This window comes from Crinia signifera, chromosome 4, assembly GCF_055691185.1.
Source record: "Crinia signifera chromosome 4, ASM5569118v1, whole genome shotgun sequence".
Lineage (NCBI taxonomy): Eukaryota > Metazoa > Chordata > Amphibia > Anura > Myobatrachidae > Crinia > Crinia signifera.
Genome location: NC_139220.1, coordinates 119,604,845 through 119,630,303, shown reverse-complemented (window position 1 = coordinate 119,630,303; position 25,459 = coordinate 119,604,845). Strand labels below are relative to the sequence as shown.

Below are 25,459 nucleotides of genomic sequence, written 5' to 3'. Positions count from 1 at the left end.
CAGAATTTGTGGGGGAGAAGGAGGGCTCCCGGGGACACAGGCAGCAGAAGCTGCGCCCCCCCCCCCTGGAGAACTGTCAGGGGACAGGGGTAGGGAGCCGCTTCACTGGTCCCGCTCGTATTTAGCCAGGACCAGTGTGAAGTGAATATATGAATATTTAATGAGCGGCTCCCAGCTGGCGAATGTGTAAAAAAAAAAAAAAATAATGATTTAATATATATTAATGTGCTTCTAGCACATGAATAGAAATAGCATGCCCATTCACAGAAAAAAATTCAGATTTTTTTACACCAGAAAAAAAAAAAAAAAAAAAAAAAAAAAAAAAAAAAAAAAATATTATATATATATATATATATATATATATATATATATATATATATATATATATATATATATATATATATATATATATATATATATATATATATTTTTTTTTTTTTTTAAAGATCACTTTCCAGTTCACCTAAAAAAGATGTCGAATGCAAAACGGTGAATCATGGCGAAAATCAGGGAAAAAGCAGTTCTCCATCCTAGCATTGAATGCACTCTCGGTGATTCCCAGTGAAAACCCCATTGAAATACACCAGCAAATTGCAGCGAGCATGAAACAGAGAACCGGCCGGCATTCACTGTTCTCTTTTGGCGAATAGTGAACATTGAATAGGGTGAATCAGATTTTCAGTGAAAAAGATTCACTGCAAGGAGTGAAAACAGCTCAATTCGCCAAAAAAAAACGGTGAAAATCAGGAGCATTGAATACTGGCCATTATGTGTGAGCTCCAAACGGTTAATTATAATTTTTATCAGAAGAAGCTGCTTGCGTGTACTAAACGGCTATTTAACAGAAAAAAGTAGCAAAAGAAAAAAAAAAAAAAGACGCCTGGCACTACAAAGACACTCCATGGCATGACTAGGGCTGATTAACGTGAAAGAAGGAGAGATGTACGTGGACACATCTGTAGCTTTGTATAGTTTTAATTTATCATGGGTGATTAGGCCTTCCGCTTGCCTCACTCCACGTCAGTTGGCAGGAAAGGCAGAAAGTATTTGAGGAGCAAAGAGGGAGGGAGGAAGAGTAGTGTAAAGTGATACAAGAGATGATGTAAATGGAAATAGGAATGGGTAAGGCATTTCGTGTATCTTCAGAGGGAGCCGGTGCTATGGGGCCCGAACTGATTCAGGGCCCACTGCTGCCCCTGCATCCAGTCAATATTTGCCCCTAAAAGCCCGCTACTCCCCCAGGTGAGTGCATCCATTGCCACAGCAGTCCTGCATGCTGCAGCCATGGAGGATGTAGCCAGTGTGTCCCCCCCAACCCACTGAGGCAAAGTTCTTCCCAGCAGTCCCCAGCCTGGCCACCAGATCCTATCACTGCCACGATAAGTGGGGATTTAAGGGGTTTTTCCTCAAAGGGGGTATTCAACTTTCAATGATATTTAGCTATACAACATTTTAAATTTTCCTATTCATCTTTTAACAGTTGCGAAACTAGCAACCCCAGCCCATTGCCACAAATTGAACTACCTGCAAAGATTTTAAATATCTTCATTGTTCAACTGGTAGATAATAATAATAATAACCCGCTTTTCCGTACAGTGGAGATGCTTTGCAAACCAGCATGCCTGCAGCCTGATGTAACCCTCTCGCAGTCAAGATGCAATAAGTTTGCCAAATTCTTTGCAGATAAAGTATCTGTCATCCGGGCTGGAATCCCCACAGTGACACCAAAGGAGTTCCAACAGACCAAGCCTGCCAGTTTAAGACACTTGCCTTCATGGGACATCTTTGACCAAGTGGATGTACAATACATTGCTGGAATTTCCAGACCGTTGCGTCCCTCCTCCTGTGATCTGGACCCTGCCCCATCCAAGCTTCTTTTAGGGTGTATGGAAATAATCGGCCCTGCATTTGCAAAAATAGTTCAATGCTCTTTGCAGACAGGCGTTTTTCCCGAACCACTAAAGGAAGCAATAGTCAGACCACTTCTTAAAAAATCTAATTTAGACCCTGACTGCATGACCAACTACAGGCCAGTATCAAATCTTCCTTTTCTAGGAAAGGTTATTGAGAAAGTGGTTGCAACTCAACTAGAGACCCACCTGTTAACCCATGACATTTATGATCCATTCCAGTCAGGATTCAGGAGAAGACATAGCACAGAAACAGCTCTGGTATGTGTGCTCAATGATCTTCTAAATGCAAGGGATAGAGGAGACTGTTCAATCCTAATCCTTCTGGACCTCTCTGCAGCATTTGACACCATTGACCATGGGATTCTAATTGAGCGCCTGAAGAATTTCTGTGGCCTGGGTGGCACAGTCCTTAGCTGGTTCAAATCATTTCTCGCTGGCAGGTCACAGAGAGTGGCATCGGGAGTATACTCTTCACCACCAGTGCCGTTGTCTTGTGGTGTCCCACAGGGCTCTATACTATCTCCCATGCTTTTTGCAGTATACATGCTTCCACTTGGTGACATAATCAGACGTCACGGCCTGGTCTACCACTGCTATGCAGATGATACCCAACTGTACCTGTCCTTTGCTCCAGGCACCGATAACACAATAACAACCTTAAATGGCTGCCTAGCTGAGCTCCAGGAGTGGATGAGTGCCAGTTGGCTGAGACTGAACCCAGATAAAACAGAAGTCCTGATGATAAATCACAGGACAAGACAGCAGCATAGCCAACTGACAGGTCTTAAGCTGGGGGGCACAGCACTAAAAAACTCTGATCATGTGCGGAATCTTGGTGTTGTCCTGGATAATGGCCTGACACTTAAACATCAGGTGTCAGCCACAATCAAATCCTCATTCTTTCATCTGAGAAACATAGCCAGAATCAAGCATTTAATTCCCTCAGAAGACCTTCCTAAAGTCATACATGCATTTATATCATCACGACTAGACTACTGCAATGCTCTCTACCTGGGTCTTCCAGCAAAAGAATTGCACCGCTTGCAGCTGGTACAAAATGCAGCCGCCAGACTATTAACTAACCAGCCCCGCTCCTGCCACATAACTCCCATTCTCTACACCCTTCACTGGCTACCTGTAAAATGGCGAATCGTTTTCAAGATTGGCTTACTCACTTTCAAGGCCCTACATGACCAGGGCCCAAGGTACCTGCAACAGCTGCTGATCCCTTACTGTCCTACTCGATTACTACGATCCACTGAAGAAGGACTACTAACAGTACCCAGAATCTCCCTGAATTCATCTGGGGGTCGAGCTTTCAACTTTGCTGCTCCAACTCTGTGGAACTCTCTTCCTCGCACAGTGCGAGAAGCGCCCACTATAGAATCCTTTAAAAATAGACTAAAGACATACTTATTTACTCAAGCATTTCACTGACATCTACTGTTAAGTTTGTTTTGTATTTCGAGCTGTAAAGACGATGTGTGAAGCGCTTTGAGTCCTATTGGGAGAAAAGTGCTATATAAATATCATTATTATTATTATTATTATAATAACCCAATAATGGTTAATCTAGATTATTCATAAGATTGTAAAATTAATTACCTGTTTGCCACCAGTGATCTAGCACTGGAACTTTGAAGGTGTTTTTGGACCATTCCAGCGTTTCCAAATCACAGCGTTCTCCAGCAACAAACAGAGTGCGGAACCTAATAAAAAGTCAGCCGATTAAAATCCAGGACTAAACAAGCCAGCATATACTGAGTGGGACCCATTGGCCATCAGGCTTCCCTTGGCAGGAGAGTGCTGTCTTTCCCAAAAAAGTCCATTTACTTTACCATATTGGCTTCCAACCTTCTGGGACTTTAAGGAAAGCCCTATAGGAACAGACACTATATAGGAGTTCCTTATGGAGATTGGGTGACTATATCCATGTTTCTGATTGTTTTAAGTACTTTACCAGCTATTGTATTTTACTGTTTCAAATACTTTTTATTGATTTTTAACTAAATAAAGTGTTACCCCTATATATATCACACCTGTTGCATGGTTTAGTTAGAGTGCAGTTTAACCACCCTTTCTCTTTGAATTGCAAAGCACCCTGCGATTGTGAGACAAATGCAGTTTTTATATATTTGTAAACCATATAAAATCCTATAGAAGAGAAAAATAAAAAGCGTGTACTTGGAAATATGTTAATACAACGATCCTTCTGTAATTAAAAATATTATTTATATGTATTCTTTATTATCAGTTCTATATAGCACACATTCTGCAGCGCTTTACAGAGAATATGTGTAATAATTCACACCAGTCCCTACTACAGTGGAACTTATAATCACACACCTACGCCAATGCCCACACCCACACTGTATTTGCAAATAAAAAGTTAAATGTTAACAGAATTACCAACTAGAATGAGACCAGTTAAGAGGATAAAAGCCGCCTTTGGCGCACTACACCCAGATGATTAAACTCATGGATAAGCATATTGACTATGTTCCCTCACCATACCCTAAACAACCCACTTCCTAACTGTGTACCTGAGCTATATGTAATTCCCTTCCAGTGTGACTAAAAATAAGATACTGTAAGGTGTTGTCATATTCTTGCTATCAAGTAAAGCCACTCTAGTAAACCAATATATCTAGATGACATGAAAACCAGATTCCCTTTCTATAAAATCAGTGGTCTTTTGAATAAGATTTTTCTATTCTCCCTGCCAGACCCCACTCTGACGGGGACCTGTGAGCATTTCACACGCTGGCATGTCCCAGTCACTCGGCGGCGGGGAGCGGAATCCCTGCCCATCTCTGCTTCAGGGAGACGGGCAGGGTTAGGTGGGAGTGCGGGCAGCTACGGGGAGGACGGGAGACCAGTGGGCTCCATCAGAATGGGGCGCGCGAGCCCCCTTCTGGCAGATGGTGAAGATCAGTGATTTAAAGCTGCTCCATCTATACACTTGCGATTTGGGCCATTTTCAACAAATTTCTCATCCTGATCCGCCGGAATCAGGTGAAATCGGGCTTAACTAAATATGTAAGATAAGTGTCAAAACAGAACTGTAGTTCAGTTTTACTTGTTTAAGTTGTTATTTATGAATACCTGATGCGGAGGGAGCGCTGTTCAAGTTAGTTTAGCATATCCTGCATGAGGTCCTTATCTACTGTACATGCTCAGAAAATGCATGCAAACCTCTGGTTATACAACGTTCTAGTCCATGATTCCAACACATAAGTCTGCCAATTTTGTGAGTGTTAAAACATTTGCAGTATTAGTGATCACAAATTGCATCAAACCAACGTGCCAGACTTTCCTGTGCATGGTCTCTAACAACCTGTAATAAAAGCTTTTCCATTAGGTGTAGGTTTATTGAGGTCTTAAGGCAAAAATTACTAAACAGTTCACCGTTGGGCACTTGAAGAGGTGCCACGGGTTGGTGGTCTGTGACCAAATCAAATGATTCCTTGCTCATGGGATCAGCAAAACTAGAGATGGTGGCTGCCTATCATAATGTGGACAAACAGCATTGCCACCCTGTGTCTAGCTCATTATAAATATAGATATAGCGATCGTAATTGACATTAAGGGGTTGAGTCCTCTCCAGTGAGGAAAATTATAAGGCTTTGTGCTGGTCACAGCTGTAGTGTTTGATAGAGTCGGTGATGCAGCAGGAGTAATGGAGACAAACGATTTGAGGTTAAAGCTTGCAGGTTTTATGCATTTCTTACTCATAAATATTACAAACCAACTTAGAAGTATACAATGAAAGAGCTTAGTCCTGAAGTTTAAGGCTGTTACTATTTCTCTGAGAATAAAAAATAACAACAGCAAGCAGTAATAGGAAATAGAGCAACAATTCCTTTGAACTGCAATAGAATAACTTGAATTGGTCTTAAATCATGATAGCTTGAATTTAGAGCATAGTCTCTGAGATACTTGGCTTTGGAAGAATAAAGAGAACTTGGACTTCAAAGAAATAATGTCAGTCTCTATAATGCTTTGACAAAGATACTAGGAACTTTAAGAAAATCAACGTCTCTGTGATACCTTGACTTGAAGAAACAATGATACCGTGACATTAAGTTAAACTATGATGTCTCTGTAATACTTTAACTTTGGAAGAACGCGATGATACTGGGACTTAGCTGAATCCAGATGACTTGAAAAAGACGCAAGGAGGGAAAGGAGCCAAAAAGGACAGAGATAGCACTGGATCGTGCACTTGTGCAGATGGGTTTAACACCAACAGGAGAGATGATATCATCAGTAGGTGTAGCAAGAAAGGTCTTCAGGTGAAAGCTGTGGCAGGCTGAGCAGAGTAACCAGCATAGACCTAAGGGAATCTGCAGGCTCCAGGTAGTACACAGATGGAAAGACACTTTGGACTGACTTTCTGGTCAGAGAGGCCAGACTAAATACACAGCACTCAATTCCCATAGGCTGAGAGTCAAGAAGCACAGGAAAGGAGTGTAGACTGGTCAATGGAACATTTACCCATATCCAGGGGAGGATTGGATTAGAAAACCAGCCCAGGAAATTGTTGGAAGCAACCCTAATAGGGGGTGGGGTCTGCTGAGAGGCAGGGTCTGCAACCAGGGAAGGATGCTCTCTTCCCAAAAGCAGGTTGGGAAAGAGGAAAAAGTTTTGTGGAGCATTTTTTATAATTTTTTCAGGTACTGAAAGGTGCAAGGTTGATGAGGGGGACAAAGAAGTACAGGGGGAGTAAGAGAAATGGAAAGGCGAAGGTGGGACGGAGAGTTGCAAGGGTGACTCGGGACAGAAAGGTGCATGAGGACAGAAAGGTGCAAGGGTGAAGTACAAGAGGGATGGAGAAGTGCAGGGTGGAAAGAGATGTGCAAGGGTGATGGAGAGGTGATGGGGTGATGGAGAGTTGCTCACTTTGCGCCATAGCCTCCTGCCTTGACATGCCGTAATCAAATTAATACTGTATTGTGTTGAAACATTTCTCTAAGGTCAATAGAGACATTTTTCAACACAATACAGTACTGATCTGATGTGCAACCATTATTTCCAGCAATATATAAAAAAATATATATATTAGTGGTGGGCAACGATTAATCATATGAAATTTTTGCAATTAACTGCAACATAAGTACCGCTTACCTACAATCTTGTTGCCAGCGGTTCCATGCCTGGGGGGATTACATGCTAGTTGCCATGGGGGACTGCACGCTCATTGCTATATTGTGTTTCATGGTCATTGCCAGGGGTTCCATGCTCGTTGCTGTGGGGGGGTTACATGCTTGTTGCCAGGGGGAATACATGTTTGCTGCCATTGGAAGATAAATGCTTGTTGCCAGGGGGAAAATACATGCTCTCTGCCATAGGGGTTAAATGCTCATTGCCATGGGGGGGGGATATATGCTTGCTGCCATTGGGGTTAAATGCTCGTTGTCAGGGGGAATACATGCTTGCTACCAAGAGGGGATAAATGCTTATCCCAGCGCCCCTCAAAAGATCACCGCTGCAGCAGAGGAGACCGCTAGAGGTGCAGTAGTACTTCTAGCATGTCTTCTCAATGGCGGCAGCCATTTTTGGAGGGATGCAGGGTCTCTGTAATACTGTCAGAGACTCTGCGCCTCCGTGATGCTGCGCCCCGTTCTATTAACATTATAGTTATGTTATTGTACTACCTCAGACTGACACCTGCCAGGCTGCCTCTGCCGCTTTGCGAGTGCCAGTGCCACCCAACCTGTTAAAAAAACTACCTGCCTCTTGGGTATCAGATCATGCGGGCAGCCACCATCCATCCTCATACAAAGGACAGTGGGATCAGCTGCGTGCAGCCGCACAAGCCCTCCCATTTTGACTTTGATAAGAGCAGAAGCTGGTGGTGGCCATCTTTGTTTTGGGCAAAGTGCTGCGACCGCTAACCGCAGAGATGATGGTTCGCACGGTCCGCGGCCCAGCCAGGGGCCAGCGCTTCTTGCCTGGAACGGACCCGGTTTCCCGCCAGGGCCAATACGCCCCTGCCCATATACATCGGCACAGGCCAGAAACCAAACCACACTACTCCTGCTGAGACCACCAACATGGCATCAGACCCCCATCAAGCGCAAAGCAAGTCGCCGATGAGCAAGTGAGTAATGCAGACGTTGGCGGTGGTGACGAGTGACCGCGACAGTGCTTTACACTACAAACCCCAAGCACAAACTCTAAGGACCTGATTCTGGTTTTGCAAGTGAACCAGAATCAGGTCCTAAATACACACCAGAAATGGGCCATTTAATTTCTATTTAGTATAAAGAAAAAGGCAAGGTTCTTGCTACTGCCTTCAGTGCTTGAGGCTTGGTCTAAATATGTCAAATATGACAAAGGCCTCTGTAATTAATCCTGCTGTCTTCTATTCTTGGAATGCTGTTTCTGAATACTCCTGTACATGTAGCAGAATATCAGAGTGCATGGAGATAAGAAACGCACATAAAAAAAAAGATCAATTTTAATTGTTTAATTGAGAAAATAAACCAAATAACTGAAAGGGAAGGTAATCTGTATTGCCCTTTAGTCATACTTCATACTGAACATTGCAGTCATACTGAGCATTATTCTGAAAAAGTCAGATTCCTTTCAAACAAAAGGATAAAACAATTTAGTTAATGAAGGTTTTAGAGTCCTTGCCCAGCAATCTCCTTGTATGTGGCATATTAGTGATACAAGAATGAATCACTATATAGATGATATCAGAGTATGTGCACAATCCTGCTGTGAGGAAGCTTACGGCAGACTCGTGTCCCAGATGATTAGTGGGAAAGATTCCTCTACCTCTGCAATTAAGCAAACCGACAAATATGATTCTTTATTTAGGAGGTTTGTCTTTCAGCATGACTTAACATGTTCCTGAAGGGCAAATGCTCATGCCAAAGCTAAAAATATGAAACAATTCCTTAAGCCAACATCACATTGCCATATTTAGCTTCGTATATCTGAAAATCAAGTTAATATAACTACTGAATGAGCTCAGTGAACTAAGCACTGGTATGGCAATTTTTTTATTTATTTTTTGAAGACTATAAATAACACTATCTGCAGTATTTTTGTCAATTGTTTGCAAAAGAACATATGTTGCTTTCTTTACAAATATTTACATTTAGAATAAATATGTTTAAATAAAGCCTGAAGCTCCACCCTGCAGTGTTTCTATATTATAGTACCACTACTAAAGAGAGTGTGTTCAATACTGGCACAGATGAGGACTTCTTGCACCCTGAATTACAATCCATACTTACATGGCTGGATCCAAGGAACGCCAACAGGAGCGGTTGTCCCGAGGCCCCAGCACTTTCCAGGAAAGCAGCATAGACAGGATCGAACAGCTGCACCTCTGCTGGTCAGTGACTGCTGATACGCACACCAAAGCTGTTGTTGAGAGACAGACGGCCGAACAGGGTCTCTAGGACCAGCATGCACGATGAGAGAGAACCAGTGCTATTCTGCACTTAAAACGCCAGCCGCTTGTATTGCAAGTGGGTCAGTGCCCATGATCGCACCGCCAAGTTAGAGAAGGTATACACATCTCTGTCACTTGCAGCAGCCTCTACCCTAGCTTCATGCTGGCACTCCTGGCTTCTGAGCCTGGGATATGGTGCCCCCTGGCACCATGAGATATAGCGGTACGGGAGGCAAAGACCATAAAGCAAACGGATTGCCCAAAGTTGGCACTGCCACGAGTATTCCCCCGGAGAGAACCTCACAGAACAGCACCAGCAGCCAGCGCAGCACACAGAGGGGAGCCGCGTCCCACTATTAGCTTGCCTCTGTGTACAGCAGCACAGTGAGCCACGGGCCCTGGGTACATACTGGCATGGAGCAAAGAGAGAGCTCACACTGCCAGGTAAGAGCACACCTGTCCTGGAGACAGTGAGGTACATCTGGGCAGCATGCGTATTGTTGATTTTTTTTATGGCGCTCCCCATACCTCAGTTGCTCCAGGGCCCCACAAGCCTTGATCTGGCCCTGCTTACTTTGCAATTGAGCAAAACATGAAAGAAGAAAAGAGGGGAGTGTCCTTAATTGGTGGTGCACCTCAGAAAATAATAAAACATAACCTTTATTAAATATTTCTCTAAAAGGCTGCGAAAATATTTAAAAAACATGAATCGGACATACAAAGGTGGGGTTTAACACTTTAAAACAAGGGTGGCAGGCATCCGTTGCTATATGTTACATATATGAAGTGTAGTGATTGATTGCACAGTGTGTGGCCACATATAGGCAAATATGGGTAAAATATATCCTAAGAAATATTTAAATACTCAATTTGCTCAACTGGAACCTGTTAACCAGAAAGCCAATCTGCTATGGGCAACATCATCTCTTCATTTTTAAAAGATTTATTGGGTATTGAATCCATGCCGATTTTTCCCACAGTTGGAAAAATCGTCACTTTTACGTTTTTCAGTCGAATTTAAATTTGATCTACTCAATCAAAAGTGCAGTTTTTTGGCTACCGAAAAAATTGTCTAAACACGTAGATCGGTGAATTACTTGCCGATTAACTTGTTTAGTTGAAAATGCAGCTGTGTTTCGACAACTTCCACTGATGCATATTTGACATATTATATATAAAACTGCATCAGCGGAAAAAACATCCAAAAACGGCTTGACTGAATAGGTATGTCCAGATTTTTCAGCTAACCGAAAAATCCTGACATGATTGAATACCCTACCTTAGTAAATGTACCCCCTACTTTCTTCAGCTTTACACATTCCCTAAAATACAATATACACCATTTACAACTATCCTAAAATTGTGTGAAATCGTCCCATTTGGCATGTCATGGAAATAGCCGCACCATGCAGATTTATGCATCTGCATGTGCTATATTAATCCCAAATACTTAATACACTATTAAAGGCCTCCTCTCTCTCCACTGTATTAATCTCTAGGATTTAGTACATTTCCACCCTTGGGGTGATTTGTATGAGGGCTTGAAGAGAGATAAATTACCAGACAGAACAAGGATTTGTAAAAATGTAACAATACCAATTTAGAGTGGCCTGGACGTCCATGGAGTAGGCAGCAGATCCCTCGTGCTCCTTCTAAAAATCCTGTGTTATATCCTGATCTGCTGCCGCCGTCCACCCTGACCTTTACTCCAGGCGTGGGACAACCTGCTGACTACTCTGCTTTTACGCTGGAACACTCCTGGGACCACCCGGTTATTATCTGAGGAGTCCGGTGATTGCGGCCTGCGCTCCTGCCGAGCCCTGGGTACTATCATCATTTATGCCGCTGAGGCTTTGCTGCTTCCTCTCCGGGAGGCGCAGCGGGCGAGAGAGACAGGTGTCGGCTGCTCTCTGTTTGTGAGCGGAGAGAGCAACAAGCGTTCCCATCTGGGGCACGCTGCCGCGGACCGCGCAGGGACGGTTGGCGCCATCTTGCCCGCGTACCTCTCGGGTTGTGGCTGCAGCGCTCGGCTGCTGTAAATCTCCGTGGATCCGACTGGGGCTACTGACACATACCTGATATTGGCTTCTAAGATCCTCTACGATTATTGACAGTGCGTGCGGCAGCGGTCTGGAGACTCGTGGATGCATATATATCGCTGAAAGCAGTTCTGGGCACGGACTCCATATCTTCCAACTACAATATCTGGCAAGTACACTGGACTTTATTTCTGTAATATTATACTACTTGAAATATCCTGACGACCTACAGCTATCTTCTTATATACACTATTGGGGCGTGCTAGCCGTCCCTGTCCTTCCATGAAGATGTACTGAAGCTGTGGGACTGGTATTACACTTCTGCCTCCCCCGTATACTCAGTTCAAGGTGAAAATGGCACTGAGTCAGATCCTGCAGGCTATCGCCTCCGCTACAGACAGACTCATCAACAAACTCGATACTCTGCAGCAGGTTATGGGTCACATTCCCTACATTGATGCTCCTTCTGCTGTAGTGAAAGAAGTTATTCTACCTACCCGCTCTGCCACTGCAAGCTACATGGCTTACACTTCTCTAGATACCTATGAAAAACACCCACGAGATCCTGCTTCATTTATCAAAAACAAGCCTGAAATCCTGCTTTATTATTCTATGTTTGCTACTGCTTGCCCAGGACTGCCCCACTCTCCTACACTGTACTTGACAACGGCCTGGAATTGCATGCACTCCTATTATGGAACTTATCCTACTTTTACTTCTGCTGATGGAGAAGATCCTGATCTTACAATCCTGTTCTCTCCTGGTCTGGAAAAATGGCCAGACTGATGCTGTGTGTCACATTATAATTTCAGATATATCTTGATGTTTACTATGTAATCTCCAACTTTTTCTCTTTCCCAGTAGATACTTTTTTCTATTTAGCGTTGTAAGCTTATAGCCCTCAGTATATCTCCGCTGAATAATACCCTGCTAAATTTATACTTTTGGGGGGGTGGGGGGTGGGGGGGATAGCTCTTATAGTTAGTAAGTGTAGACTAGTGGGTTTAGAAAGGGGAATGTTAGGTTTAGGGCTCCAGGTATTCCCAAGTTGGGGGTGGGACATACAGGGTGGGGGGCTTATTGGGGGGTTGATTTGGGTCCTTCTGGGTATATATTTTTTTCTTTTTCTGTTCCTTACTTATTCAGGCAGTAACTGGCTCCGGTAGCAATCTCCTTATCTATGCCTGCTGACGTGTATATTTTCTTGTGCTCGTGTGGCGCCTACGGGCACTTGAGATGTCGTATCTGTAGGTTAGAAATACGATAAACCTTATATTTACCTTATAATCTGTATACTCTGCCGGACCACTACGAAGACATTGTATTATAAGCCAACTGTGCCTGCCGAATATGTATGTATTTTTTTCTTTTTTTTTGGGGGGGATATGTTTATGTTTAATCTGCAAAACTCAATAAAAACTATTGAATTTAAAAAAAAAAAAGAGAGATAAATTACCAACCAATCTGCAGTAACTGGCTTTTTTAAAACATAACCTACCAAGTGACAGTTAGCAGCAACATTGCTATTTAATTAGAGCCAGCAGCGGCGTGCAATACGACTTTCTTTTAAGTATGAGCAGCCTCAAAAAGACAGGGCAAGGAAAGGAGTCTCTAACCTAATAACCCCAGGCATAATAGTCTGAGGCTACTACCCTATTCCCCCATGTGGAAAATTTCCCCCTAGCTTTTATACATACTGTATCCCCTATTTGTACACTATACACAAATGAAAGCATAGAAATCAGGAAAATTATCAGGAATTTTACACTCTACGGATAGATGTATGATCAAATGTCTGTAACTTAATTTTGCATATTCACCATTTATCTACCCAGTTCATTGCTTCATTTCCCTTAGCTCTATTTATGATTACCCATTCCCCTTTAAGGATTTGTTGGCTGAAATGTAACGGTTTGGCTTGATGCCAACATTTCAGCTTGCGCCCCACGCTGGTGAGCTGAATGTGCGAAGCCACAGCTGTTTGGGTGCCCAAAAAGCAGTTTTTGCACTGTACCAAATACTTAGCTTTAGCCATGTTATGTGGCTAAACCCAGCACTAGAGTGCACCATCATAAAAATCTGAATATCCCGCCCCCCCTTTACACACACGCTTGTTCTACCCCTAAGTGATTTTATAGTAATGCTTTACATAAGCTATATACAAATACTATGGAGGGCTGCTGGGTGTTTTACTCCTGCTAGTTTACAAGTTTATTTAGCAATGTTTATACGTTTACCCCTGTACAGCGCTGCAGACACTTTGTGGCATCACATAAATAAGAATAAAAGTATATGATACATGGACTTTCTTCATACATTGTTAAACAGTTAATTCCATTATCATTTATTGCAAATAACATGGATGAAATAAGTCCCTTACTTTGGTAAAGAGTACGGCTTCCCTAATGCAGCCTGCGGATCTTGCTGACGTATGGCTCTAATTGCAGTTGGTGCTGTAAACATGGCTGCCACTCCATGCTCGGATAAGACACGGAAATATGCAGATGCATCTGGTGTTCCCACTGGTTTTCCCTGAGGAGAAATAAAAGCATTAAGTATCAAAGCAAATGTATCCAGACACCGACAATTTCAATACCTTTTAATAAAAGGAGAATGTGAAGTCTGAAAATGACATTCTAGCAGCCTGGAATATAGAACTACAAAAGAAAACACTTTAAAAGACTGCAATCTCCCACACACATCTTTGTTCAATAAGGTGAAAGCTTATAATAATTTTTATTTTATTTTTTTAAAACCTCACATTGACTCAGCTTGTCTAAGAAATAAGCAATTCCTCTCTTGTCAATTATTTTGAGGATATAAATAGCTCTCAGTAGAGTACTAAAGCACTGGAGACACTTTCCCAAAAATATTCAACATTGAGATAAAAGAGCATTTCGAAATGATCAGATAGAAGAGAATAGAGAAGCAGAAATTCTGAAAAGGGTATATATTCATTGCTAAGGCTTCAAAAACACCCCTAGAGTTCAGCGCAGCCCTATATAAAAGGAGTATATATAGTTTGAAACTAAATTCACACTGCCTAGAACACACTGCTCCGCTAATGGATGCCAGATAAGCAGGGCCATCTTAACAGCAGTGTGGGCCCCTGGGCAAAGCAATGCACTGGGGCCCTTAGCACCCCCCCCACCCATAGGAGGACAGAATGGGTATCAGCAGCAGCTTTGATGTCCCACGGGTGGCAGGGGGTGCTCTATCTTCCATTCAACATGTAGGACCTGGAGCAGTAACTTCTGCTAATTACTCCCTTACTGCACAGGTGGTGGGAGGGTGAACACTAACGTGTGGAAGGGGGCACTGAGCTGAATGAAGGGTCCCTTGTAAATGACTTCCAGGGAGGTAGGGGGTGTTTTATACGCTGGGGAGGGTTTGATAATGCAGTGGGCTTAATTTTCGTCATTTTCCGGTGGAAGGGCAGCTTGTTTGACTGCAGATATCGCCATTATCTGGAAATAGATTTCTTAGCCTTCAATAGTATAAAAACCTAGAGTCCCAACTTTCAGGAGGTGCTGGGAACTTGGGGATCAGAGATTTGGAGCTGGAGCAGGGACCGGCTGCTGGAAGGCTGATATCTCTGGTTCTGGGCATGATAGAGACAAGTCGCCAGTGTTGTCAGAAAGGGAAGAGTCCCAACTTTTGGAATATAGGGGGAAATTTACTAAGATGGCAGTTGTATTTCACATGGGATGTTGCTATGGGAAACCAATCAGATCCTGTCTATTATCTTGTAGAGGGTGCTAAATAAATAAGAAGTAGATTCTGATTGGTTTCCCATAGCAACATCCTATGTGAAATACAACTTCCATCTTAGAAAATTCCCCCATACTCTCCGAAAAACTCTAATGGGCCCTACACACATGCCGATGTGTGCAGGGCTACCTAGCTATGCTAGGTCGGGCTGTGCTGCGCCGCTATAGCATAGCACACAGAGCTGACAGCCCACACACAGAGCGAGCTGTCAGCTCTGTGTGCTAAGCGAGCAGACAGCGCCAGTGTTCTCCGGTGGGAGAACACTGCCGATGCCGAGATTGATGGACACTGTCCATCAATCTCGGCCAGCAATAAAGACGCGCGGGGACGCGCACGGCTGCCGATACAGCCCCCACACATACACCAATGTGAGGGCATTTGCTAAGCGACTTTGCCAAACTAAGCAAAATCGCTTAGAAAATGCCTTAATATCGGCATGTGTGTAGGCCGTATAAGTCAGAAAGAACCTGATAAATATGACTGGTAATTGCAAGTAATAGGTCGGATGTGGACTGCTGCTTTGAAGTTGGATATCACCAGTTCCCCAGGGCAGATTTTCAAAATTCTGGTATCCTTGGAAAAAAGGGATCCTCAGCTATCAGAGTAGCACCCTTATACACCTGGGGCCCCTGGGCAAGTGGCCATTAAGCCCATACGAATAAAACGGCCCTGCAGATAAGGCACTTATCAGAGCAGTTATTGGGTGCCCAAATCAGACGCTGAATGGGCTAAAGCTGGGGTAGCCAACCCTAGTCCTCGAGAGCTATCAACAGTGCATGTTTTGCAGGTCTCCTCACAGAATCACAAGTGAGCTAATTAGCTCCATCTGTGTATCTTTTAAAATGTGTCAGTGATTAATGATTGCAGCTGTGCAGCAGCTAGGTTGTCTGGAAAATGTGCACTGTTGGTAGCTCTCGAGGGCTAGGGTTGGCTACCACTGGGCTAAAGAAATCAGTGAATGCACTGGAGGAACGTGGAACAGCAATCTCAAAAGAATTCAACAAAACAGGTGCATTTGCAGGAGCACAGCAGAAACAACAACAAAATAAAAATTAATCACATCCAACGGATAATGTTTAGAGAAGGTATGCACTGAACACCTGAGCCTCCTTAGCCCATGAGACTGACATCACTCTGGCCAAGTGTGCCTTTATTACTTTCGGAATTTTACAACCAATCCTTTTATATGCTATTGCAATTACTTATTTAACTCATCTGGAGTTGGTTTGCTTTGTAGGAGCAAGACCTTTCCTGGCTCCTACCGGTATTATAAACAAAGTCTTAAGCCGGTACAACTCATTTTCTAATCAATCCCGATTCAATCACAAGGCACAGTGTACACATTCAATTTAGACTACATAGTACAGATCTGTAGTATACAGTCTTGCTGCACAGTCTATTTTTCTATTCAGGATCAAATGCGGCTGAAAACCATTTGGTTTTGACTATATAGGCAAAATAAAAAATGTGTGCATGGGGCATTAGCCGTTCTGAAACGCTTAATTATCCAAATAAATGGAAACGGCCTTAACCAAATTTTTAGGATAGAGCATTCCTGCAGGAACCTGTCATGCTAGAAAAGAAAAAAGTTTCAGTTTTGTGTTAGTTGAAGTTGCCATAAAATCTATTTTGGGAAGACCAAACCGGCCCACTACTAACTGGAATATGGAACTCTCCAACTCCCATTCCCCTGGACAGACCAGATTTCTACTTAGGTAGTCCGCAACCATATTCTCTTTGCTTGGGACATGCAATACTGTTAACTATCTCTGACGCTGCTCTGCTCAGACCATGATATTCTCCACCTCTTCCATAGTGGTCCAACTACTCGTACTTCCTTTTTGATTTAGATATGCCACAAAAGTCACATTGTCCGAAAAGACTCAAATGGTTTTCCACAATATCTTTTTGAAAATGACATATCGCCAACCCAACTGCCCTCATCTCTCTTCGATTGGAGGAGAATTTACTTTCTTGAGGGGACCAATCTCACAGACAGCTCTTGTGCAGCATAAGAGCACCCCAGTCGCTTACATTGGCATTGGTGGTAAGCACCAGAAACTGGGGCTGTGCTAAAGGGGAACCTTTTAGACATATTTGGTTGTCTTTCCAAACGGACAGGGATTTTTTGCGGATGCAGACCCAAAGGAGTATTGAGCTGAAAGTACTTTAATAGAACCCACTGAAGCTCTCACATCCTCTCTTTTGCCAATGGAACAATACCCACATAATTTCCAATAACCTTAAGGCCATATATAACTGTACTTTTTCTCTGGTTTGAATGATGCCAGCTAATTTTCTTGAATTTTGTTGCATCTTTCTCCTGAAACTGTAATCATGAAACCTATAGTATCTATTATTATACATAGAAACTGAATCTTGTGATGGTTCTAATTGACTCTTCCTCCAGTTGAGCAAACAGTCGTGGTCTTGGAGAAAGACTATCGCAAAATCTGGTGCTGTACACATTGACTTGATTGACCTGCGATGAGAAGGACGTCTAGGCAAGCCGCAAATTGTAATGCCTTGCTCCCTGAGAAGGGCTGTTAAGAGTCACAAGCACTTTTGTAAAGGCTCTTGGAAATTATGTGAGGCCAAAAGGGAGGCAAGTAAATTGGTAATGCATTCCTTGCTTGCAAAATTTCTGATATTTTCTGTGACCTTTTCTGATAGGAATATGGAAATATGCACCCTTTAGGTCTATGGATACTAAGAAGTCTCCTCCTCCCATAAGTATAGGTTTCAATGATGTGACTCTTAATAGCCCGCCTCAGGGAGCAAGGCATTATGATTTGGGCTTACCATGTGAAACCTTGCCTTTTCCTTATTTATTTTTTGTTAAGACTTCACAAATCCACTATAGTCCTAAATCCACCTGAAGCATTCTTCACAATGAATAGGCAGGAATAGAACCTCTCTTTTTTTCCCTCTGTCTTTGGAACTATTTCTACTGTACTCTCTCAAACTCTCCAGTAATGCTGAGACATCTATTCTCATACTAGGTAGTCTTGAATTTACAAAGTTGTCCATCCTTGGCTTGTTCAAGAATTCCAATTGGTAACCTTTGGTGACTATATCTAGAATCCATATGTTTGTGAACGCTTTTTCAGTTTTCCATGAATTTAAAAATTCTTTCTGCCACTGCTGTACTCACCAAAGCCTCCAAAACAGTCCCTGCATCTGACCACCTCTCTTATTGGGCTGATAAAAGGACGACCTCGTCATACCTGAAGAATACATCTTTCTTGCTTGAAATTTTGTCTTGAAGACACATGCAAAAACCTACCATGCCTGTCCTGAGGCATTACTGATTTCCCCGCAGACATTCTCTGAATCATAGGAACTAATTTGCTTCCTAATAATATAGAACCCTAATAAGGCAATGTGTCAAGCCTATTTTTAGAATGGGAATTAGCCGTCCAAGCCCTTCGTCACAAAGCTCTTCTTGCTAGGACACCAGAAGTAAAGGATTTGTCACACTATTAAGTGGTTATGGATCCGACTAAGGTTGCTGTCTTGAACAGAGTTGTATTCGAGGAGCATGGAGCTTTGCAGGCAGATTTGTAAGACCTACTGTATGCATAAACTTGCTTGTCGTGAGTGTTGATTAAACTAATTGGTGAGGGTGCGGAGTCTAATCGCCCAGCGGTGTTCGCCAGGGACCCCCTGCAGGTAGCGGCCTCTCACTAGGAGTACTCACAGTAAACTAGAGGATGGAGGTCGAGAACTTGCTGAGAGTAGGACTGGATCCGGTGGTGCCGGAACTGCCAGGAATGACTTGTATAAACTTAGGGTTGCTGACTTGGCTAGTAGTAGAGAAGGGATATCTGGGGATATCGGAAATTAGGCAGTACTAGCGCAGCTGACCCAGTCTTAGCCCAAATACAGCAGCACAACCTGCCTACTGCTATAAGGTGTAATAACAAACCTACACCTTTCTAACCAGACTACGACACTCAAAAGACTGGGAGGAAAAGGGAGAAGTAGATTTATATACAGCGGTTGACGTATCCTAAGGAAAAAACTACCTGTCCATAAATCTGGGAAGTGGCCTTAACCCTATTGTAAAAGGCTGCCATGTAGGAAGAAGAAACAGTATTTCGGGGATATAGTCGCAAATATTGCTGATAAATATGCTACTAAGGCCCTTATTCTGATTGACGCGGACTTTACCGCGTACTTACGGATCGCGTCTTTATGGCGTCTGCGCATGCGTGGAGAACGCTACGCGCATGTGCCACGCCTTGACTCGGTACCAGTTCGGCCAAATCCCGGCCAAAACTGTTCACCGCTATCAGTCGGGAAATAGGGGCGTATTATGGGCGTCATGCGGAATGACACATGGGCGTAGTTTCAAAGTGGGCAAAACGGGGCGGAAACATGGGCGGACACGGGGGAGTACACTTATGTTGGGGGGCGTACATTCGGAAACCACTCCGAATGCACGCGATCAAAAAGGGCAGAAATGTGCGGTGTCCACAAGTGTACTATTGCTTTGCGGACACCACTCGTTCATGCGGTAGGCGAACGTACGCCTAATGACTACAACCATTAACACCTGAACCCAATAGAATCGACTCCTTTACTCATTACTCACTAATAGGACGCTTGTCAGTGCTTTAATTGAAACCATTGCTGCTTCAAGGAACCCGTACTAAACACCCACATATGCTGTACTTGTCAGACACTTTCAAACTGCTAACAATGGACATGACAGAATATTAATACTAGCAATACACATGTGTATGCAGTTTTTTATGAGGATAGGTAATTGAATAAGTGGGTCATGTGATGTATTGCAGAAGATACATAATAGTGGGTTGTTTGGCGTAAATACTCCGCTTACGGGCGGTAGCACCGCTTGGCTCCCGTTCGGATGCGGTATTCCCGAGCATACTCTCTGTAATACTCTGTAATACCGTGCAGAATCGGAGTGTTTCTCCCGCACACGCATGGTTTGTATGTCGTCCGTAAACACGCCCTGTTCTTAAAGAGTGAGTCCGTCCGAATGCGGAGGACACGTGGGCGTTTCTACGGACGATGGCCGCATGCGGCAAAACACTGTGGCGTGCGGACCGCTCCGTAAGAATGCGGGAATTTCCGCACAGATCAGAATAAGGGCCTAAGTGTCTGAATGTGGTGGACAAGATTGTTAGCGCACTGTATGGCATGCTAAACATTATGGAGTTAATGTATCAGTTATAAGAGTGATAAAATGAACCAGTGGACAAATTCTCCCTGGCACTTAAACCTCTCTGAGGTTAAACTGCTGGATACATCAACCCTTACAACTGTGTCCATACTGCGGCGGTGGCCACTTTTTCGGGTTTTGGATCTGGATTGGTTTTGGCAAAACCACCCTTGCGGGTTTTGGATCTGGATTTTTATGAAAAAATGCTAAAAATGGCTAAAATAACAGAATTTGGGCCTGTTTTTGCCCCTAAAGTATTATTAACCTCAATAACATTAGTTTCCACTCATTTCTAGTCAATTTTGATCACTTCACAGCTCACAAAATTGTTTTCATTTACTGTAGTTGGGCCAAAAGGTAATACCGAGGTAGCTGGATGACTAAGCTAAGCGACAGCAGTGGGCATCACATACATGTGGACCTTACACTCCCAGCCTGGCACATCTTGGAAGCAGAGCGGCACTGCAGGGGCAGACAGGGTGGCAGTTTAACCCCTTCAGTGGCAATCCCGAGAATTTTCCGGGCTGTGCCTCAGTGCCCAGTCTGGCAAGCCCGGAAAATTCTCGGGATTGCCACTGTTTGGAGCCGGGCAGCGCTGCTGAGTTCACTCACTGATCCCAGGCAGCTTTGCGCATGCCGGGTCCCTCCCCTTTGTGGCGCCACCTCCTCCCCCTCCCCTCCGGGTTTCTTATTGCCGGGGACAGGGATGCGGCGCAGGTCCGGGCAGCCGCTGATTGACAGTGCAGCAGCGCTGCCCGGACCCAGGGAGGTAGTGGTGGTTATTTTTTTTTTTTTAAGGGAGTGCTCCCCATAAAAAACTCGCCAAAAAAAAAAAAGCCACCACTGAAGGGGTTAATAAAATACCCCCAAAAAAGAGAAATGATCCAAAGAGCAAAAAATACAAAGAGGTGCAAGATGAAATTGTCCTGGTTTCCTTTGTTTGATTGTACTACCAGAAGGGCTACCATCATTCTGAGATGCTGTACCATCAGTCAAAAACAAAGGCCAACTCCTTAGCCTTTCCTTCCCACTGCATGTGGTGAATGGCATATGGACCTTTGTAAAATGACATTTCTGCTTTGATTTCACATGGCCTCTAGGCCTTTGACCATCAGCCTTGTCATGACTGGTGGTAGCAGCTTCAGCACTTCTATCAGGTTGTTGATCTCCCACTATTTCATCCTCCATCATCCTCCAAATATGTGTTTTATTTATTACTTTTATTTATTTATCTTACTTTACACTGGACACAGCCCCTGGACACAGCCCGTCACCCTGGACACTGCCCCTGGACAATGGACACAGCCCGTCACCTGGGACACAGCCGTCACACTAGGCCCTGTCACACTGGACACAGCCCCTGGACACAGCCGTCACACTAGGCCCTGTCACACTGGACACAGCCCCTGGACACAGCCGTCACACTAGGCCCTGTCACACTGGACACAGGCCCTGTACACAGCCCCAGCACACTGGACTTGTGTACAGTCAGCAGCCCCTGCGTGCAGACCCTAATCGAGTGAGCACTGCAGCACCAAACAAAAGCGCACACCACAGAGCACAGATCCCAACCACCCTCTTCCCTCTCCTATAATGGAGTGAAGATGGCGGGGCGCGCGTGTGTCTTATATAAAATCCAGATCAGACAGCGCGATGATGACGTTTTGTCTCGTTTTCGGTCCGGAATCGGGCGGGAACTCCCGAGTCAGCTCGGATCCGGACTGCGATGTTCAGGTGGGTTCGGATCTCAAAGATCCGGACCCGCTCATCTCTACTTAATATACTCAGTAGCACTGGGTATATGCATAAGAATGGTACAGTACACTATTTTCCTGGAAAAACAGTGTAACTACATTTCGTATGCAGATACAAGCGCAGTCACACACAGAATATAGGCATGAAAATAAGAACCACTTTAAAAGAAAAAGTTTCAGAAAAGAAACCCGGTGCTACAGAGTTGCACCTTAGCATAGCACGACTAGCAGTGCTTTTTAACACAAAAACATCGGTCTATTTTAAATAAAACCAGATATACAGTAACAGAATAAAAATCTATTGCCAAGGTGATCACAAATACCAGTATTTCTATCTCACAAGTGTAGGAAAAAACAATCCATTTAACAACACTAAAACCTTCTATGCCATATTCAATCCACTTGAAATAGTTTCATCACAAGCGATTGCCGTTCATGAACCAATCTTTAGGAGTAAACAGTGTTTTAAACCCATTACAAACATCAGGTGTCTGGGGAAGGCACAGTATAAATAGCATGCCATTCTTTCAATTGAGTCATTTTGAAAGAATTGCATGCTATACGGCAGGGGTGGGGAACCTTTTTTCTACCGAGGGCCATTTGTAAAATTTGAAAAACCTTCGGGGGCCATATAAAAATTATCAATTATCGGCATATACGTGTGGGCATTATACACAGGGCAGCGGCATATACATGTGGGCATTATACACACTGGAAGCGGCATAAACATGTGGGCATTATACACACTGGCAGCGGCATATACATGTGGGCATTATACACAGGGCACCGGCATATACATGTGGGCATAATACACAAGGGCAGCGGCATATACATGTGGGCATAATACACAAGGGCAGCGGCATATACATGTGGGCATAATACACAAGGGCAGCGGCATATACATGTGGGCATTATACACACTGGCAGCGGCATATACATGTGGGCATTATACACAGGGCACCGGCATATACATGTGGGCATTATACACAGGGCAGCGGCATATACATGTGGGCACTATACACAGGGCAGCGGCATATACATGTGGGCATTATACACAGTGCAGCGGCATATACATGTGGGCATTATACACACTGACAGCGGCATATACATGTGGGCTTATACACACTGGCAGCAGCATATACATGTGGGCATTATACACACTGACAGCGACATATACATGTGGGCATTATACACACGGGCAGCGACATATACATGTGGGCATTATACACACGGGCAGCGGCATATACATGTGGGCTTATACACACTGGCAGGCGGCCGGGCGGACGATACTTCTGTAATATAGGTGGGCGGGCGGGCGGCTGTAATATAGGCAGGCGGCCGGGCGGGCCAGACATACTGGGTGCGGGGGCCGTATCCGGCCCGCGGGCCGGAGGTTCCCCACCCCTCAACCTCCACTACAAACCCTGTCTGTTTGCCCCTGCAAAAGCCGTGTTCACCGACTTCTTTATGTCAGCAACTACTTCTGTTCACGTAGCGGTGTGGTCTCTTACATTCTCTAGTTGCTCTCCATTCTGTTATGAATGGCATCAAATACCTAGCAAGCCTAAAGCTGGGTACACATATATACAATCGTCGGGCCGTTCTTCCAATCTGGGGGCAAACGGCCGTTCGATTGTATAGGTGTGTACGCTGTCCCAATTGCTGCTGTGCGACCGATAAACGGCCAAAAACGCTCTTGGCCGTCCACGGTCGGTCGGTCGAAGGTTCTTTGCTGCTTAATATTTCATCCGACAGGACGGCTCCATATCGGAACAAAAGTGAAGTGTGTACGCATGTTCGATATGCTTGACAGTTTGACAAAGCACGGTGGTATGCTGCATTATGAGTTTTAATAGTGTGTTATGGTGCCCTGAAAAGAGCTTCCAGCACACTCTATTAAAACTTCAACATTGATTAATGTCTTAAAGTGATGCCTCTAAAGTGTTGGGCAGTGAGGCATTATACACACATTAGTTAAAACAGCAGGCAAAGGGTTACAGGGTCTCTCATATACTTCTTCTTGCGATTGTTTGGACGGGAGTACATCGGACGTCGCAAGTAAAATTGTACATATGTGTACGCGCAGAACGGTCGTATGTTTTGGACGGCCGAACGTGTATTCGGTCGATCGAACGGTCGCAAGAAAAAGGAAATTGTACATATGTGTACCCAGCTTAAGAACCAGATCCCAGATAGCAGATTCACCTAGAGCAAGTACTTTTCCCTTAAAGTTATCTATGGTTAATGGTATACACATGCTGCTAAATCTTCAGCGTCATTAAGAGTTTATCACAAATTAGTTTCTGGTTTAACTTCATAATACCAAATAGATCTAATAGGATGCACTTCAATGTACTATGCCTTAAGTACATGCATGATTGTGTGTAAAAAAAGATGTGACAATATTAACAGATGCCACAATATAAAAACCAAAATGGGGAACTCTAACAGCACAAACTTTAATAAATATCAGATTTTTACCTGATAATGTGTTTTCCTCTACTCCACCATGGCAGCCATTACTTGTGGGTTCTTCCTTTATTGGGTAGCTTTGGAAAGGAAAAAAAGACGCCCCTTCTCCATATAAGGCTCCTCCTCCTTCTCTCTGTGTCTTTCGTTTCTAGCTCTCAAATACAAACAGTTAATTGCATATAAAATAATATCTTCTATGGGGTCGGGAACTATGCTGCCATGGTGGAGTAAAGGAAAACACATTATCAGGTAAAAATCAGATATTTCCTCTACCTCCCCCATGGCAGCCATTACTTGTGGGAAATGCCCCAGCAGTTCAATTTTCACTGGGCTGGGATACATACTCCAAATCATACAATAAGTACATACTCATCTATACATATACTTTTTTTTTATATATATTACCGCAGATAAGACCTTCCGTCAAAATTTGGCATCCGCCGACGACATGACATCTACTCTGTAGTGCCTTGTGAATGTGTGCACGGACGACCACCCTGCTGCTTTGCATAAGTCTGATATGGATGCTGCACCTTTCTCTGCCCATGAGGTCGCTACTGCCCTCGTGGAATGTGCCTTCAGATCTTCTGGAGGTACCTGATTACTCGCTTTGTATGCTTCTGCAATGCAGCTTTTTATCCATCTTGCGATTGTTACTTTGGAAGCTGCCTCCCCCTTGTTCTTCCCCTCAGTTAATACGAACAGATTTTTTGTTTTCCTAACTTTCTTTGATCTTTCCAGATAAACTTTTAATACTCTGACTACGTCTAATTTGTTCAGCCTGTCTTCTTTCACGTTCGCTGGCTTTGCACAAAATGATGGTAATATGATCTCTTGATTCACATGGAAATCCGAAACTACTTTGGGCAAGAACATGGGGTTTGTTCGCATTACTACCTTGTCTTCGA

At 43.8% G+C, this 25,459-nt stretch overlaps 1 protein-coding gene across 4 annotated transcripts in view; it reads right to left on the bottom strand.

The window, feature by feature from the left end:
* Positions 1–25,459, bottom strand: part of ACSS3 (acyl-CoA synthetase short chain family member 3) — a 137,748-nt gene that overhangs the window by 32,050 nt on the left and 80,239 nt on the right. For all 4 annotated transcript variants that reach the window (XM_083182318.1, XM_083182317.1, XM_083182319.1 and 1 more), the window contains exons 9-10: positions 13,744–13,895; positions 3,519–3,622 (exon numbers count right to left, since the gene is read on the bottom strand). In XM_083182318.1, coding sequence (XP_083038444.1) covers positions 3,519–3,622; positions 13,744–13,895 — 256 coding nt within the window. The remainder of the gene's footprint in view (positions 1–3,518; positions 3,623–13,743; positions 13,896–25,459) is intronic.